The 18,727-nt window shown below is 40.4% G+C and overlaps 1 protein-coding gene across 26 annotated transcripts in view; it reads left to right on the top strand.

Moving 5' to 3' along the window:
• Positions 1–18,727, top strand: part of sorbs2a (sorbin and SH3 domain containing 2a) — a 71,348-nt gene that overhangs the window by 44,788 nt on the left and 7,833 nt on the right. For 20 of the 26 annotated variants that reach the window (XM_016670275.1, XM_016670267.1, XM_016670276.1 and 17 more), the window contains 13 exons: positions 41–245; positions 1,317–1,431; positions 5,202–5,273; positions 7,557–7,613; positions 8,931–8,980; positions 10,467–10,642; positions 10,968–12,785; positions 14,473–14,552; positions 15,516–15,613; positions 15,996–16,110; positions 16,199–16,327; positions 16,437–16,625; positions 17,665–18,630. In XM_016670275.1, the coding sequence (XP_016525761.1) occupies positions 41–245; positions 1,317–1,431; positions 5,202–5,273; positions 7,557–7,613; positions 8,931–8,980; positions 10,467–10,642; positions 10,968–12,785; positions 14,473–14,552; positions 15,516–15,613; positions 15,996–16,110; positions 16,199–16,327; positions 16,437–16,625; positions 17,665–18,630 (4,070 nt within the window). The remainder of the gene's footprint in view (positions 1–40; positions 246–1,316; positions 1,432–5,201; positions 5,274–7,556; positions 7,614–8,930; positions 8,981–10,466; positions 10,643–10,967; positions 12,786–14,472; positions 14,553–15,515; positions 15,614–15,995; positions 16,111–16,198; positions 16,328–16,436; positions 16,626–17,664; positions 18,631–18,727) is intronic. The other 6 variants (XM_016670277.1, XM_016670278.1, XM_016670285.1 and 3 more) reach the window with 6 other exon arrangements.

Here is an 18,727-nt window from a genome sequence, read left to right as displayed (position 1 = left end):
CTTACCTCTGCCTCCACTGTCTCCTCCATTCTGTCCTCAGCCGACGACTACAGCACCACCATGGCCCACCCACCTCCTCGGACACACACATATAGACCTCTGTCCAAAAGCCCCTCAGACAACGGTGGGCAGCTGGTTCCTCGGGAGCCCTCACCTTCCCCAGTACCCCCACCACCTCCACCAATGCCCTCCCTTCTGCAGCTTAGGGCCAGAGACAGCGACCGGGACAAAGATTCAACAGACATGTAAGAGAAATGTCCTCTTACTGAACACCTGGGTGTGACTGAGGAACTGCGTTGGATTTAATGCAGCAGTGTGAAATTGTTTGACTCACAGTCTTAAGCTTATTGTTGTAAAATATCCTTTCCATAACTGCATGCTAGACATTGACATTCAGTGCATTAACTCCTGCCAAGGCATTGAAAATCCACTACAATGTGTATGGTTGGTATCCGAGTCCTGGGTCCTAGAAGCAGTTGTAATTTTTTCATAATGTGTGATCAATACACAGCTGCATTACTTGCTCTGCAGTAAATTTGATGGACTAGCATAGTTTCATCCCATTTCAATCTAATCATGGCAAATATTTCTAAATTAGCTCCACCAAATCAGTGATATTTATTGCAAAAAATCACAAAAACGATCATAAAAACCTGGAGTGACTGAACAGTGTAAAAAGATATTCATCCCTCCATCTATTTTCTTTACACCTTTGTCCCTAGTGGGGTCGGGAGGGGTTGCTGGTGCCTCTCTCCAGCGAACGTTCCAGGCGAGAGGCGGGGTACACCCTGGACAGGTCGCTAGTCTGTCGCAGGGCAACACAGAGACATACAGACAAACACACCTAGGGAGAATTTGGAGAAACCAATTAACCTGACAGTCATGTTTTTGGACTGTGGGAGGAAGCCGGAGTACCTGGAGAGAACCCACCATGGACAGGGAGAACATCCAAACTCCGTGTAGAAAGACCTGGGCCGGGAATCGAACCCAGGACCTTCTTGCTGCAAGGCAACAGTTCTACCAACTGAACCACTGTCCAACTGTTAAAAAAGATATTCAGGATCATTTAATTTAAGAAGTACTTATCGAATAAAGACAGCTTTTTATTAATATTTTGGCTGTTTATTAATGGGTTGTATCAATACATGCTGGAACAACAGGCACTTTAAGAACATTCATTATCTTCATTTGGCCCAAAATGAAAATGTCTTCTATACTTCTGATCTATGCTATCAAGCCCAAACCCATCTTCCTTTCATCTTTGTCTTTACTGAGGCTGTTTCCTGAGAGACACATTTCTCTTTTCCTTGCATCAGGAATGAATGGGGTCCTCCAGACAGGAAAGTGGACACACGAAAGTACCGCGCAGAGCCCAAGAGTATTTTTGAGTATGAGCCTGGCAAGTCATCAATTCTGGAGCATGAAAGACCAGTGAGTCATTTTTCTAATGTCTCGAATTTTTCTCTAAAATATCTTTTGCCCACATCACAGAAATATGACGTGTACTGTGATCTTGGCATGCAGAAGATTGAGTTGATCACAGGAAGCAACTTTAGCTGCAAACCGCCATTTAAATTAAGCTACAAATGCAGTACAACCAACATTCCAACAAACTCATCAACAACAACTGTTTATTTCTTTCTCAATGGTTTAATAGACATGATTATGTCATTTTTCCCCTCCACACCTGTTGACACTCCTGGTAAAATATTCAATAATTTGGCACCAAAAAATCCACCATTTAATTGAAACACGTTTATGCCTTATGTGACAAAACTCACTTTAAGCAATAACATAATTTTTTAAATAAATCATTCCACATTATTGAAAAACTCTGCAGTTCTACTGTATATTTTGTCGACAGCACAGCTCCTTTGCTTGTGTGACATGTGAGGTTACAGTTCACAGAGGAAGATATTTGATCATTCTTATTTGCACAAACTCTCTTCTGTTCTCTGTTCTTCACCTTAGCACACAGGTTTTCTTTTGGGTTCAGGTTTGGAGACTGAGATGAAGGTTGATTTTGTTTGGTGAATCATTTCTGTCTTGATGTGGCCATATATTTTGGATTTTTATCTTCCCAAAAGCCTCAGTGATGATGGATTTTAAGTTGTTTGGCACAAACTTTTAGATTATCAGCACTATTGACTGCGACAAAATGTTAATATTGCTTCTAGTCAGAAGAAATGTGTTGGTAAAATTAAAACATTACTGTAAACATGATTTACCAAAGGTAGGAATTAGTGGTGTAATAGTATGTGTTTGTAGCAAAGGGTTCTGGTTCAACCCTTTCAGTTTGGTACACTAAAATACCTGCACCTTTTACTTTAGGCCTAATTTGAATACTGTAATTTAAACCTTTACAGTATTGTTTTACATAATGTTGTTTTGTATTTGACTGCAGAATGTTTGTGTCCAGACTTAAAGATGTACCAAAAAATCCACAATAGGGACTCTAACCGTTACTACTGTGTGCCATTAGGCAACAGCACAATTTCTCATTTAGCTAAAGTGATGATGGAGAAAGAAAAGTCAACCAAACCAAAGCTCTACGATTGCATTTTTTTACATTAACCAGATTATAGATAATTTTACTTACCTGAAACGACGTGAAGGCAGATGTAAACATGACTATATGAAGAAAACTAGGCTGAAGAGAAAAGCTGCCTGTAGCTCATCAGCCTAAAATATCAGCAGGCGATATGTGACCACACAGTACCGGACCAAGAGAGGCATTGTCACTTATGTTTAGTATTGTCAAAGCCAAAAGGATTAAAAAATTTTTATCTTCATTTATAAGTTTACCTAACCTTGGTTTTGACTATTTTAAGTGATTTTATTGCCGTGTCAGTTGTGTAACAGGATTCGCTCAGTTACGCGTTTATCATCACAAGCTTACACAGCTGGGCACATACCAGCTCTGATCTATTTTTGAAATCACACAATGTTTGTCAGGCTTTACCAAAGTAAACTGTTCCAGTGAAAGTCCTTGTTCTTTGAAGGAAACTTTGAATGCATATGTTTGTGAAGAATGGACAGAAATAGCTTTTAGCTGACATGCCTCCCAAACAACCTGTTGGATTGTATTTGACTCCTTACTATCTTGACAGAAAGTCATTGTTTCAACAGAAAAGTCTGTAGGCTGTTCTTCAGAATTTAAAATGTCTTAGCTGAACAAATCTTTAATAGGGATGCAACTGAGGTACCACTGATGTTTGTAAAGCGAATTATTAATTAGAATTTTTTTTCCTCGCTTGTGAATAAATGATTTTATATTCATTTCAATGCTTAAAACTTGTAATTTTTTGTCGTTAAAATTATGTTACAGTAACAAATAGATGAGTTTAACTTAGGGCTTTTTACGTTGTGTTGTAGTTCACCTGGTCAGAACAAGTGAATATGAGCATCTAATTCAAGGTTCCTATTCAATTTTCTCCTAGCAACACTCAGCATGCTGTCAGTTGTTCTGTTGTGAATGTCAGGGCAGACAGAAATGATAATTGTAGACAGAGCTGGGTTCAAAATAATTATAACAGTGTTTGAGATTTGAACACCATAATAAGAAATGTTATAGATGCAGAGAACCTTTTCAAAGAAATAAGTGAGAAGAAAAGAGTTTTTAGAAAGGGTCTGACATTTAATGTGATGTCTGCAGAAAGCACTCCTGGGGCAATGATGTATGAGTCAGCTCCTGATAGCAGCAATAAAAGGCGAAAGCTGCAGACGCTGCCCACACTGACTGGAACTGCTGTCTGTTCCCTGCCTCCGCTCTCCATTATACAAGGGAAAAACAGACATGAAAGATATTTCTAGGCAATGGGCCAAAGACAAAATACTACTCGTTAAGATTTTTGTTAATGGTTGTGTGAGTGTGCCTGAGTTATATTAGAGTCCCTGACATTCTGTACAAAAGGCTTTTTTTATAAATTAGTCATATTTCTGAAAAAAAAAACAAAAAAAAAAAACAACTCTATTGAGAAAGAGAGCTGTAACTCCGACTACAGAAGCTATGAAGCATCTCTTGGCCATGTTTCATTTGGCAGCAAGACTCCTGTTGTTATGTGGGAGTAAGGTTAGAAAGAGCAGACAGAGCTGTTGGACAGCCAGGTTTTTTTCGCACAGTATGATTGAGCATTAAAAAAAGAAATACCTTTCAAATTTTTACTTTCAGTACTTGAGTCCACTTTTGCATTATGGATAATTTGTGATCATTTACTTTGTTTAAAACATTTCTCCCAACCAGATATATGGGAACATAAACAATGATTTCAATTTAAAGAAACAATGCCAATGCAAAACTATTAATAATTCAATATTCCAGATATCTGTGTATTTCTTTAGAGAGAAAAACTTTAGGGGGAGGTGGGGAGGGGTCCTGTTTTCAGTTAGTCACTACCTGATGATGGAGGTACACAAAACATGTAAATGAATCTACTCTGGTGCTAGCAGCGACATGCTGTGGGAGAAACTTTAACTTCAACAGGGAAGCCAGAGTTTCACCTTACAGTAATGCAACAACTCTAAACATACAGCCAAAACTGTGATGAAGTGGTTAAGATATTCACGTGTTAGAGTGGCCAAGTCAAAGTCCACACCTAAATCCAAAAAGAGAAGCTATTGTAAGACCTGAAAATAAATTCATTTTACTTATATCTTATCTGTTCTTTGTGTGAGTAACTCCAGTCCTCCAGAGCTGAGTCCTGCATGTTTTAGGTGTTCCTCTGACCCAACACAGAGTAAATGAATGGTTCATAACCCGGCCTCATTTAGGAGTTAATCCAGCCATTAATTCAGCTATGTCGGAGCAAGGACACTACACCATGAAGGACAGCAACCATCCCTGGTTTATCATGAGAATAGATTGAAGCGTGGGGTCAGAGTGTGCCAAATGTTGATCAGCACCAGGGGTATGAACACTTTTAAAAGGTGCTATAGAACTGTCTTCTAAATATTGACGTCAGACTTAAACAGGATAAACTCAGCAGTTGGACTCTGAAACCATGCTGTCACTATAATTTTGTAAAAAGAAGCCAGAGATGGTTTTCTCCAGCAGCACTGCTATTCCACATCTTCATCCTGTGATCATCTTCGTTTGCATTCTCCTAACCATGGGGTCCGTGTCTCTCTTTATGTGTGATTCCCCTCCACGCCTCCTTCTTTCTGTCTCTCTTCTATTTCTCCTCCCTGTCATGCTCTCTCAGACCTATGATGACATAGATTTAGAGAACGAGCCTTGGTATAAGTTCTTTTCCGAGCTGGAGTTTGGGCGGCCGGTAAGTTGGAGCTCGATGGCTCCCGTAACCACAACTCTGCCGATAGACGTACACCTCCATCTCCTCCCTCTCCCAGGACACTGTTGTTCTGGTTCCACCAGCTGCCTGGGTGGGGCGAGTTGTTTGGGCATGTGGTATTTGTTTGGTGCAGTGACCCCTCCCTTCACACACACACACATACACAAAAATATGACAATATGTCTGTTATCCTGTTTTTAAATCCATGTAGTAGTGTTTATTCATTAGTTTATCTGGCTATGAGCAGGTTTGGAAAACACTTCTTTTGACTCACTTTGTTAGCTTAAAGAAAAACCATTCCTTGTTATAAACACCTGATGTGAGGTAACATGCATATATTTCTTGTTATTTAAGCTTATTCAAGAATGTATTTATTCCTACCTGCTTGTAGTTTTGTTTTATTCAGCAGTAGATGAAAACGCTCTGGTTGTCTATGAGCTAAGCTCTTTAGTGGCCCCTGCTGTACGTAGGTGGTGTTTACATCAAATTATTGTTAGCTCACTGATTTTTATTGTCTGATGAGGACATGCCTCTATCTGATATGATTTCAGTGCATGGCATCAGTTGTTCACTTTCAGGGGCTTTTTTTTTTAAAATGTTCATGTGGAAATTTCATCTGTGTATTGAGATTTCTTTCTGTAATTTCCAAAGTTTCTTCATGATCTAATAAATCGTCAAAATGGAAGGTTTCTCACGCTTCACTGAATGATCGTGCCAGCTGGACGCTTGCTAAGATGCACTAAAATCACGTTTGATTGCGCAGTCCACTGCCTTCTGAGATAAACACTGCAGCTTGTGTTTTTATTTGCTTTCTGCACACAATCTTCACTCTGCATGTGTGTGATACTTCTATGTGTTTGTGAAAAATAAAGATAGACAGGCCTATGTTTGTGCTTTTGCTAAGTGCAGAAAAATAGCACAAATACAGACCTTTCTGGCATTTCTGGTAAAGATGTGTAAAAACATACATTTATTTTATACCGGTAGCATCATCTCCAAAAATCCAAGCTGTAATTCCACTACATAAATGTAGTTGCAGGCAATCCACACATTATTGTGAACTATGGCCACACTGTTGACTGCTGCTAATAGAGCAGTACTCAGCTTGTTTGCTTAATAGCAGGAATATAGAAAGAAAGAGAGAATACAGAAAGGGACTCATCTACCTAAAAAATTTGTTTTAATATTTGTAATATTCATTTTTGTTTGTAGTCAGGTATTTTTGTGAATTCTGACATACAGTAAAAAGTTAACATAATCTTAAATAAAGCCCAAGTCAGTTGTCAAAGCAGATATGAACTCAGACATGGTAAGCTGATTCTGTGTCTGGTGAAGTGCTTGCTTGGTTGTAGATTTTTATTTAACACAATGTCACACGATATCAGTTTTTCTAACAAAAGTCATTTATTATAAATGTTTTGGTAATTCAGACAGTCAATGACACCAGAAGCTTAGAGCAGACGTAGGCCCACAGCATCATAGATCCTCCACTGTACCTAACAGTGGGCATGAAATGCATTTCAGCAAATGTTTCTGTTGTTTCCTGTTAATTCTACCTGCAGTTTTAGATTCTGAAAGTTTTAGACCTGCAGCACTGAAGCACACAGGTCCATGTCTTCCAAACTGGAAGACATGTTTATGTATGTATGTATTTTTATGTGACATAATTCCCAAATAACCAGTTGGCATGTTGCTATCTACATGCCATGGTTATGTTGCAGTTCTTTATTAATGATTCTTATTTTTTAACCTCTCAGTTAAGTGTATTTTAAAGAGATTTCTAGTGCTTGTACACCTGATAACAGTCTCTGCTGAATTCAATTTAATCCAGAAATTTAAAGTATTTCAGTTTTAGGTGATGCTGCTGCAGTAAAAGATGGATTTATTTTAGGGTTTTTACACATTTTTAGCAGCGGTGCAAGTAAGTGTTGCTGGTACTTTGGGAGAACTTGCATAGGGCTTCCAGCGTGTAGACGTGTTGGTGTTTGACTGTATGTACAGTAGGTGTGTGTTAGTGTGTGTACATTGGCGCCCAGTTGTTCATTGTGTGAGAGAAGCTCATTTGCTCCAGTTTTAACTGGCTTGTCTCTGGTTCCTCAGACTCTCTAACAGGTTTTACCCTCTTCACATGTCTCCTGTGTTTTTGATTTCTCCCCATGATGTCACTGCCGCTTCTCCTCCTTCACCTCATCTTCACCTTCTTCCTTCTCCTCCTCCTGCTGTCCTCCCCTACCTGCTTACTGCTGCTGCTGTTTGGGGCTGAAGCCTCCTAAAAAACGGCTGGATTATAATCCAGACATCTCCACCCGTCAGCGCATTGAGGTAATCTCCAATTCATCATTTGTCCAAGAGTTGTTTTTTGTGTTTGTTTTCTATTTATTTATTCATTTTTACCATTTCTGTGTTACATGCATTGGGTCAGTGCTTGGATGTGAAATGCATCCAAGCAAAGATCAGTTTCAATATGTTTTGAGATGTCAGGTGGCAGAGCAACATGGAGTATTGATAAATATAAGATGGAAGTTGAAACATACATGGTTTTCATTTAAACAAGATATACATTAAAGTTTGTAGTTGTAATGTGGTATTTTTGTAGGACACCGTGTGACTGGATCATTTTAGAAATACCGCTGCTTTGCTAGATTTATCGGAGAGTTACAGCCTTTCTTCTACATAATATCATGGCAGCCATTTTCTGTCAATTGAGTGAAATTTTGTGACCTGAAATGTAGGCCTGTCACACTAACAACTTCTACTGGATGATAAATTATCCCAGAAGCTATTGCAATAAATGATGACGTTGTTTTGAGACCATCATCAAGTAATATAATGGTAATGGTATAACAACACAAAAACACATTCTCAAAGATCAATAAACTTTAAATTCTAATGAACATTTTACACTGGAACTGGAAGACATTTTAAATGTCTAACAAAAATGGACAAAACAACAGAAACAACAGGTAAAATGAATTATGACATCTCAGTAAAAAAACTTGTCCTTCAAAAAAGGGCTGGACGGCACCAGAAAGCACCAGACTGAAGATATTTCTCATCCAGTTTTTCGTAGAGAGAGAAAAAGAAATATAAACCATGTAAGCTGAAATTACTGAGCTCATTTTAATTGATTTATTAATTGATTTATTTCTTGTTGCTACAGGTCTACTAAAATGTGGTTTGTTTGCTTTTGTGTGAAGGAATATATGCTGGTTTTTCTGTTCAAACTGTAAATATTCACATTTTTCTGTTGCTCAGAATGGGTGCTTTTAGTGGCGTCATTCTAAGGAGTACCTTCAAGATCCATTCCAGTTGATCCATACCAGATTTTGCAGTAAATCATTTGCCCCCCACAGCCCAGAGCTGAGCTCATAACATCCTTTGCAATATCACCTTTGCCATCATTCTTCAGAGCAGTGGAGAAAAGGGATCAGAAATTCATCTTTGACTCGGTGCACCTGTCAGGCTTCTTTTGGCCAGGTGTGCCATGTGGAACCAGCATCTGCTGCACCTTTGGTTGGGGGACAGTTTTGACTGTGGCACAGCTTCAGCTGCATGGATGCTGTGCTTTGTAAGCTGCCCTGCCTGAAGTCTTTGTTTGTGCAGAGCTGACTTTTCTCTTTTGTCCTGCGCCTGTTTCAGACGACCCTCCACATCGCCCCGGCTGACAAGGCTTCAGAGAGACCTGCAAGGTAACCGCTGTTTCTTTCTTTTCCTCCGCATCACCCCCGTCACCCCCTCCCCCATCCTCTCACCGACAGCCCCCCTTGTTGTGATTCAGCGCAGTGTGAAAACTCTGACTCTGCTGGTGATTTGTGGTGGCTTTCTTTAATGATCATCTGCTCAGATTAGCAGCATTCTTAATGTGATTTAGTTAATGATGTTTTAAGATGCTTCAACTGAGACTGAATAAATTAACTCTGCAAACCTATTGATTCTGCTATTCACCGTCTGTCCCTCCTTCACCCCCCTCTTCTCTTGCTTCCTTTCAACACTAGCCTGGTTATTCAGTCGCATTCTGCAGGCTGAACAGAAAGGGCAGAATAGGGATGTAATGAATAGTCTATTCATGTCAGTGACATTAAGTGTGTTCCCTCACAAAGAAAGAAAGAAAGAAAGAAAGAAAGAGGGAGCCTTGGGTTTCTTTCTTTTCTAAGCCAGTTTGACATAAGTTGCTAAACAAAATCTGTCTGAAGTGTTTTTTATTTTTTTTTTGCTCTGATAAACTTTATCTATGTTCAATTTCACACCAATAACAAACTGAGTCTACAAAATGCCATGCAGACTTTCAGTTGAGGATATATAAGGATATCCCCTAAAGTTGGAACAAAATAGTCTTTTATTAGCATCAGTATACTATATATTGTAAAAGTGTGTGAGTATGGAAAAACAAAACTAATGAACATTGTGTAGATTTCTTATACATAATGTATTCTAAAGGATGACTTATTCTACTTACCGTTGAACAATCTTTATTTGAAATTTAAAGAAACAAGCAGATTTTGTATAGTTCTGAGATTAAGATTTTTTTTTTCAATTAAAGATAATGAAATAAATAAATTATAATATAAATGTAACAGATCCACATGTATGTTACATAGCATTAATCAGAGGTGTGGAGAAAAAACTAAATCAACTTTATTTGTACAAAATGAGACAAACGGAACAAAACATATGATGAAAACAAAACTGTTTATTACAGTCAATTCTAGATGACTGGTTTTGGTGAGACTTCTTGTTGGTTCTGCTTCTTTTAACTGAGTCAAAACACAGACTGTTGGCTTCTGGAGAAAGAGGCTTCACCAGGTCTTGATTAACCAATTAGAAGTGGACAAGAGATAGAACAAGTAATACAATATGTTAAGCTAGTAAGAATTTGGAATCTACAAATCAGTTTGAACCTTTGTATTTGTTAATGGACCAAACTGGTCTCTGATAACTGATTTACTCAAGTGTGCAAACCTTGCTAATTAATATTTACATAATATTTGAATTGAATTTCAATTGTCTTTTTATTTGTGATTTGACTATAAGTGTTTAGCGATTGTAGCTGCTGATATTGACAGAAAAAACTGCAACTACAGGAACTTTCGTAGTTGGAAAATTCCATCTCCACTTCCACTCAGCATTCCTGGAGATGCAGTGTTCTGAAAGTAGCCATCGATGTTTGTGTTGCAGTGCTGCCAGCGACTACAGGAAAAGAAGGAAGTCTGAGCCATCAAGTTCACAAGTGAATGCCCAGTCCCAGAGCAGAGCTGCAACTTCCCCTAGACCAGTGGATGCCTACAGATCCAGCAGCAGTCTAAAGAAACCTGTCATACGTTCCTCACCTTCCTCACCCTCCAGAGCCAAAGGTATTCCTTTTCACTGAAGCATCATGTTTTTGCCTTACAATTTTGTTTTCTCTATTGGTGTCTTTCTTCTTCTTTCTTTCACATACACATGTTTAATATTTCAAATTACAGAAACATTTTCTTCTGTTTTCTTCTGGTACTTTTGTGAGTTTATCTGCTGGAAATCTGAATAAGAAAAATGAATCTAAAAAAAATATTTTCCACCTTTTCTTCCTTAATTATTTCATTTTTCCCTGAGCCTTCTCCCTGTTTCTGGCTATTCCTGCTTAACCATCTTTCCTCATTCTTCTCTTTTACCATGCTGCTCTGATGGGACATCTAAAAGGTGGGGACGCATGCAACATGTTTTCAAACAGTATAAGCACCCCAGGTCCTTATGAGAGTACCTCTCTCCCTCCTCTCCTTTCTGACTCTGATCATTGCCACGAGGATGCCAGCCAGGAAGGCAGCTCTTCCTCAAAACAGTCTGTCTTCTGCACAAACAACTGGCAGGCAAACAGCCAGGATGATAAAACATGGAGCAGTTCAGAGGAAGCACCACCCTCCTCTGGCAAACTCAAATCCCGCAGTTGCGATGACTTGCTTAACGACGGACATTCTGGTTCTGGTGGCCAAAATGCCACTCGCTCAGAAAGCGCTGGGTCGCTGGTGTGTGATGGGAACATTCCTACTGTATCGTCCTCTACTCATTCACTGCCCCCTCTCCATCGGCGACGTGCGCACGATTCTCCAGGTTTCCTCCAGCTCTATCGTAAAATGCACCAGATTGACCGAGCTCAGCTCATCCCTTCTGAAGTAATCCGTTCCGTCCGTGCTCGCATTCTGGAACTAGAGCGCCAGCCTCATCTGCATCGCCATCGCCTTTCTCCTTGGACACCCTCCTGGGGTGTGGAAGTGCCAAGGGACATGGTGCCAAACCGCATTTCCGAATACGAGCGTCTAATTCAGAAGTCCAAATCCATGCCTAACTTGGGTGATGGTGAGGTACCTTCAGGCACAACAACACCGGGCGGTTCGTCATCTCGTGCTAGCAGCGGGGGTGGCATGACTCCCAGTTTTCCAAAACGCCGTTTTTCCATTGAGTCATTACTAGAGGAAGATCCCAATAGCAACAACAGGACTGTACGTCACAGCATGGATCACATACCTCGTAGCCCACCGGAGGGACAACCTCGTGTTGGACCCGAGCCCGGACGTGGGCAATCATTTTCGGCTCCTCCTGTTCCTCAAGGCCCACAAGCAAATCCTGACTATTCTGATAGTGAACAAGACGCCATCGCATCTGACCTCAGTGACTTCATCCAGGTGGAGGGTTCCTCATTTTGCAGTGAGAGTGATTTTGACCATTGTTCCCTAACTTCTTCTGAAAGCTTGTATGGATCGTCCACCATCCACCACCACCACCACCTACGTCACCACCACCATCACCACCATCATCATCAAGGTCACCAAAGTCTAGGCCAGAGCCAGGGCTACCAACACCGCCACCTCATCAGCACTTGCAAGGGCCGCTGCCCAGCCTCATACACTCGTTTTACGACCATGCTTCGCCATGAGAGAGAGCGAGCACGACAAGAGAACCAGAGACAGCAGAGCCGCAACAGCCATTTCCAAATTCAGGGCTCACAGTCTCAGCAAGCAATGTCCAAGCTGGCCTTCTTGGTCAGTCCAGTGCCTTTCCGCAGGAAAAAGGGCTCACCACCTACCTCGAGAAGAAGCAGTGGTGGAGGAGGACGAGGTAGCAGACCCAAGTCCAAACAGGCCATTTATGAAGCACTTGATGCAGCCTTGAGAGACATTTATGAGCACATTCAAGCAGAGAGAGGCCACAGAAGCTCTAGGCCACCTGATGATAGTATTTTGAGACGAATCCTGGCTGAACTGTTGCCAAGTGTGCCTGAAAGAAGCTCCTCTTTGCGAGGGCGGAGGGGTTGCTGGCATGGGAGTCACTCCTCTACATCTGTTTACCCAGATGGAAGCCCGACTGGGTATGCTTCACACAGAGGAGAACCATCCACGCCAAGCCTACAGTCACCGAGGTTGCAGTCGCCAGTCAGTGCCTGCTATGGACGACATTTGGAGACCTCAAACAATAATGAATATGGGGAAGAGCAAGGCAACGGAAATGGTCTTTGTTATTCAGGTGGAGATCATATCCATACCACTTCAAATATGTAGTGTTCAGCACTGTATACTGTCATTAGATATAAGCACTATCTACGAAGTTGGCATAAGAAATATAAATGTTAGCTATACCATTTATCTATTGTCAGTTTGATTATTTGATAAATACCCTAAAGCAAAACAGAAAAAAAAACCTAGTGGTTGTTTTTCCTTTATACTTCAACACAACTAGAATAGTCTTATATTGGCTTGCTAGTTATTAGGGCTATCTTCTCTGATGGTCAGCCTGTAGCTGATAACAGTCCTGCTGCTACAGCAACCCAGCTATAGCTTGAAAACAGCAGTATTCTAATAATAATGATGGGTAGCACTGCTTTAGCTTCCTCACAATGTTTTTACATCACTAATAATATTTCCACGCAAATTTCTCGCACTGAGAAAATGCAGTTATCTTAACCAGCTGATTAGATATGCTAATCTCAGAATCAAACAGCTACAGAAAAGTTGCTTCAGTATTGTCCTTGCTATCCCATTAATGGAACTTTAAATTGTATGAACGCTCACTGTGAAGAAAAATTTTTGTAGATTTTGAAACCAGAACTTTTAAAACCTTGCTGTACTTTCATCCTGAAACCAGCCTGTCTATTCTCCCAGCCATGTCTCATTCAGTTGTGCTTCAACTTGAAGATTTTGTCACTTCGTTGGTCCACAGCCATGTTCAATACTTTCATTTTCTGTATTCTTCAGATGTATACATTTTTGCTGTGAATTATTAAGTTAAATATTTCTTATCTGCTGTTGGTACATTTCAGTTTTTCAAAAAACCTAAATATTTTTGCAAATGTTTCATATTGAAGTTATGCTGGTAAAGATAAATAGTGGTCTTTGAACAAGTTTGAGAGTTGTAACTCTGCTTGGTATGTAGTTAAAGTGAGAACAAAATGTTGTTAGAATCCAAAAGGTAGTTCCACTGCAAGAAATTTACTTTGTTATGTTATTAACAAAACTGAATTTACAATGCTGAACAGCAAATATTTGAGAATTTACTGTATATTATTCTGGATCCAACTCTGTTTCCCAAAATCCCAAAGTCTTTACAACCAACAATATTAATAATTCAAAATTTGTCTTGAGATATTGTTAGATCGCTCCAGATTTATTTGTTTGTACAATAAATTGACTTTTCTTTAATGACAAGATCAGTTTTTAGCAGGTTCTCATGTCTGCTGTGTGACAGACTCAGTTTTTTGGTAAACAGTGTTGTGTATCAATGTAAACAAACATTTTCTGATTTGTTTTTTAGACAGATTATTATTTGGTAGCCATGTTCTTATTCATAATTATTTTATGATTTCATTGCAAAATCATTGTCTTTCTTTAAGCCATTTGCTTGTATGTCTATTTTTGATTTGCTCATGTTTCTGCTGACCTGTACTCCCCTGGTTTCATCTTGTGTTTGTAGGATTGCATGTCTCACATTTGTGCCATGTTGTGTTTAATTTCGCTCACTTTTGTTTTATTCCCTGTGTGTGATGGAAATAAAATACACCTGTTATTGACCAAAGCTGTCAATCCCTGTGTTGCCCATCGGAATGGCATCATTCTGTGTTATTCAGTGTTTTTTCCAGATCCCACTAATAAACTCAGGTTACATGGAAGTGATTGCTGCTGTAATTCTCGAACATTGATGTTTCTTTTCATCACAGACCAGGATGTATCGAGGAGTTATTCCACCATGGATGATCGACACACACCACAGAGCAGAAGAGCAACTCCTGACAAAGAGGTACAACATTGAAACCAGTTTTTAGTGTTTAGATGTCAGCATAGAATAGACATGCAGTATACAGTCTTGTGGAAAAGTCTTCATACCCTTGAACTTCTCTACATTTTGTCACATTTTACACATTCAGAAAAAAAAAATGTCCATTTATCTTTGCAAAAACCTCAGTCAGTTTTGGTGAGTTTTTATCAGACTTGTTTCATGGATCTCTTACTGTTTGTTTATCATTGTTGACCAGTTGTAAGGTAAACCTCTGTCTGAATCTCCTGTCTTTAGCAGCTCCTGACAGGTTTGCTTCTAGAATTGCCCTGTGTTTCAATTCATTTATCACAGGCTTTCTTGCCTCTACTGCAGACAAGCATTCCCACAGCATGACACACACAGTGCTTTCTGCCCTGGTCAGAACAGCTTGTTTCACGTGTTTTCTGTGTCTCCTTACTGGCTTTTCACAAACTGCAAATGAAAATGTATATGTCTATTTCCTCTCAGCTCTTCCAGAAAGGTCTGGTGTTCAGAGTGCAGGACTAATAGTAGTATAGTCTTGTAGATCTCTGCAGCTCCTCCAGTTATCATTTGGCTTTTCTGATTAATACTCTCTTAATTTAGATAGACAACTACATTTAGCTATGTTTGCAGTTGCTAAATATTCTTTGCATTTTAACATGATGGATTGAACCGTTCTCTGTGAAGCATTCGAAGTTTGGTGTACCGTTTTAAACTGTTATGCCTAACCTGTCAATATTCCTTGGTGTTTAGTATTCTTCTTGGTTCACAAATATTCCACAGTGAAAATATGGCCCACACTTTTCAGATTTGAAAACATTGAAATTCCTTGCTATGATGTGACAAAACATGTGAAGAAGCTCAACGAGTACTCACGCTTTTTCACACATTGTAGATGTCAGACGGGTGTCATGTTAAACCTGGTGATGGCTGTTGCCTCTCTTTCTCTCACTGCTCTTCCAGGTCTCCCATAAACAGATGACACAACTTATTCTGTTCTCTCTCCTCCATCAGAAACAACCTGCAAGAGCAATTTATGATTTTAAGGCACAAACAGCAAAGTAAGTATCATACATTTAGCATGTGAGCGTAAAGAGGCCGACTCATTTTGTTTTCAGCTGCATCCTCACTTCCTGCCACCTACGATACTCCTCCAGTACATTTTTTCATTCACTCGATTCTTGCTTACATTATCTGCCGATTTCCAGTTTGATTACTGTCATCACAACTAACCACATCTGGATGGCTTCAGATTAATATTTTGCATTTCTTTAATGCATGTGCGAATAAACCTGATGTCTTCACTTCTCATTTTTACTTCATTATGCATTTCTGGCTGTGCAAAAAAAGTCACCAATTTTTAAAAATTCCTTTTCCATTCATGTCTTTCCTCTTGATTTGATGTGCATGCAGCGACACTTCACTGAGACATCTGTATTACAGGGAGGTGACATTTAAAAAGGGCGACCCGGTCAACATCATCAGGCAAATAGATAACAACTGGTACGAAGGCGAGCACAGAGGCCGGGTGGGCATCTTCCCCATCGCATACGTTGAGGTAAATCTGCACCTGTTGTGTGCACCTCTCTCATGTTGTCTTGATTGCTTCAGTCACACATCTCCTCCAAATTTTGCCACTCATATAGAAGATGTCGTCGTCAGAGAAGCATCAGCCTATCCGTCCTCCTCCTCCAGCTCAGGTCAGGGAGATCGGCGAGGCTGTGGCACGCTATAACTTCAACGCTGACACTAACGTGGAGCTGTCACTAAGAAAGGTTGCTCTGCTGTGATATGATCAGATTAGAGATTTGCAAAATTTTACAACTCATGTTTTGTTATGTTTTACATTAACAGTCGTGTTTTGAACGTGTTGCGTTTGTGCAGGGGGAGAGAGTTGTAGTCGTCAGGCAGGTGGACCAGAACTGGTATGAGGGGAAGATTCCGGGAACAACCAAGCAAGGCATCTTTCCGGTTTCCTATGTTGAAATTGTCAAGCACTCTCCATCCAAGAGCTCCGCCCATCATGTAGATCCGCATTCCTACAGCCGGACACCAAGCTCCACCCCCATCAAGGTAAGAACGTGAGGGATGCACTACTCCTTCTGAAGCATTTTGAGTTCTTTCATAAAACAATGCATTGCAAAAGTATTCATACCCCTTGAACATTTTCATATTTTGTTTTAAACACAAACTTCAGTGTATTATTTTCAGATTTATGTGATAGACTAACATAAAGTGGCACAGGAAAATGATACATAGTTTTCACATTTTTACTCATTTAAAGTTATTTTCATCATTCTTCTTTTTACCCTGAAGGAAAATCCAGTACAACCAATATCCTTCACAATACTCTGACTAGATAAGTCATCTACTCAGTAAAACAGAGTTAAAAATTGTCTATTGAAGCTCTTCTTTGAGCTTAATTAGCTCTAAGAATGATGATCTAACATGATTTCTAATGTTAGAGAACATTAAAAATCACACAACCTTTCGGAAGGTTAAAACTGCACTTCCTTAAGGTTCCATTCTTGCCAGGTGATGGAGAAGGTGGCTAATGTTGGTGGGAATAGGGGTGGAGCTAAAATCAAGGAAATCCTTGAAAAAAACCTGTTGGAGGTGACATGAAACTGAGTTTTATCTTCCTGTATGACCTTCCTGGAGACACGTGGTCAGAGCTACAGGTGCAGTAACACCACTGGTCCACACTCTGGTGCGCTCAAAGATTAATTGTTAGAAATGTTGGTTTTACTAAGTCTAAAAGACATAGGCTGTAGCCGCTCTCCACTCTGTGATAAATAAAAAGCCTATTAGATTTTTACTCGTTAAAAAGTGGAAATGTGTAATATTACTTAAATGTAAGAGTTATTGACTACTTTGTGTTTGTCTGGACATGGGCAATCTCAAGAAAATACATTTCAATTTATGTTCATGTTGAAGCAAAATGAGGGAAAAAGCTCAGAGTATGAATACTTTAGCAAGGCACTGTGTGCTAGTTTACATCTGGCTTCTTTCCTCCCATTAAGTCCTTTTCCTCCCTGAACAGTTGACGCCATGTTTTCTACTGGTAATATTCACCTCTATCCTTTTCTTTCTCACTTTTACCTTCATGGAGTCCTTCTGTCACCTCCCTCCATCTCTTCCTTCCCCTCAACCCTCTGTGAGAACGCTCAACCTGCAGGCCATCACCAGCGAGTGGCTCTCGCTCACACTGGACCCTTTACCTCCCACACCACCCCCTCTCCCCACCGACCTCGCCCCCCTCCTGACGGCACAGGAGCCAACCTCAGCCTCAGCCGCTGCATCACATAAAGGTTTCTCCTTTTCACACCAGCCATCTTCCAGAAGTCCTGTTTGCTCTGACAGGAGAGCGGGTTTAGGTCACACCCCAGCTGCTCTTCGTCTCTCCCAGCCCTCACCGCCACTGCCTCCTCCTCTTCCTCCTCCTGTCTCTTCCTCATTCACCTCCGCGCTACCGGATTGTTTATCGATGCACAACGGGAAGCAGCTACAGGTTTCTGAGTCAGACAATGCTTTAAGCTTTACTAGGCCTCAACCTTTGACCTGCACCAAGTCAGTGACAGGAACATTTCCCTCACATCTCCCAGAGCAGCAGCCGTCTGCTCCTGCGCATGAAAGCGGCAAACTGCCCGACATTGAGCTGCACGTTAGAGACCCTTATGATGAGCTGCTGTCAGCGGTTCCAGATGAGTTCAGTGCAGATGACACTGACATTTCAAAAAAGCCTTCAGTAGAGTTCATATGTGCCAAATTGAATGGTGAATCTCAGAGCAGATGGTTTCAGAACAATGTCCAACAACCCAGTCCTCCAGCAGCAGCTGGTGACTCACCTGGCACTGTTCACCTAAAACCACAATTTGATGAACCTTTAAGCATGAAGCCACTTTCTGTTTTCATTGAAGAGCAGCCAGTATCAGTAAATGAGGAGCTGTTTGTTCCTCACAGGCCACCGTCAGAACAAGGACACACTTGCACAGAGTTATTCATAGAGGAAGAAGACGAAGACATGACAGACAAAGAGGAGAACATTAGAGAGTTAAATGAGCGGATAAGTCCACAGGTAGAGCATGGTGTGAGCAGTCTGCAGGTTCACTAGGCCCCTGGAAGGAACATTGAAGTGAAAAAAAATCTACATCCACAGAAACTTCCAAATGAGG

Source organism: Poecilia formosa, unplaced genomic scaffold (genome assembly GCF_000485575.1).
Source record: "Poecilia formosa unplaced genomic scaffold, Poecilia_formosa-5.1.2 Scaffold32, whole genome shotgun sequence".
In the NCBI taxonomy this organism is placed as follows: Eukaryota; Metazoa; Chordata; class Actinopteri; order Cyprinodontiformes; family Poeciliidae; genus Poecilia; species Poecilia formosa.
Note: the sequence above shows the minus strand (reverse complement) of the source record. Positions and strands in the feature narration are given on the sequence as shown.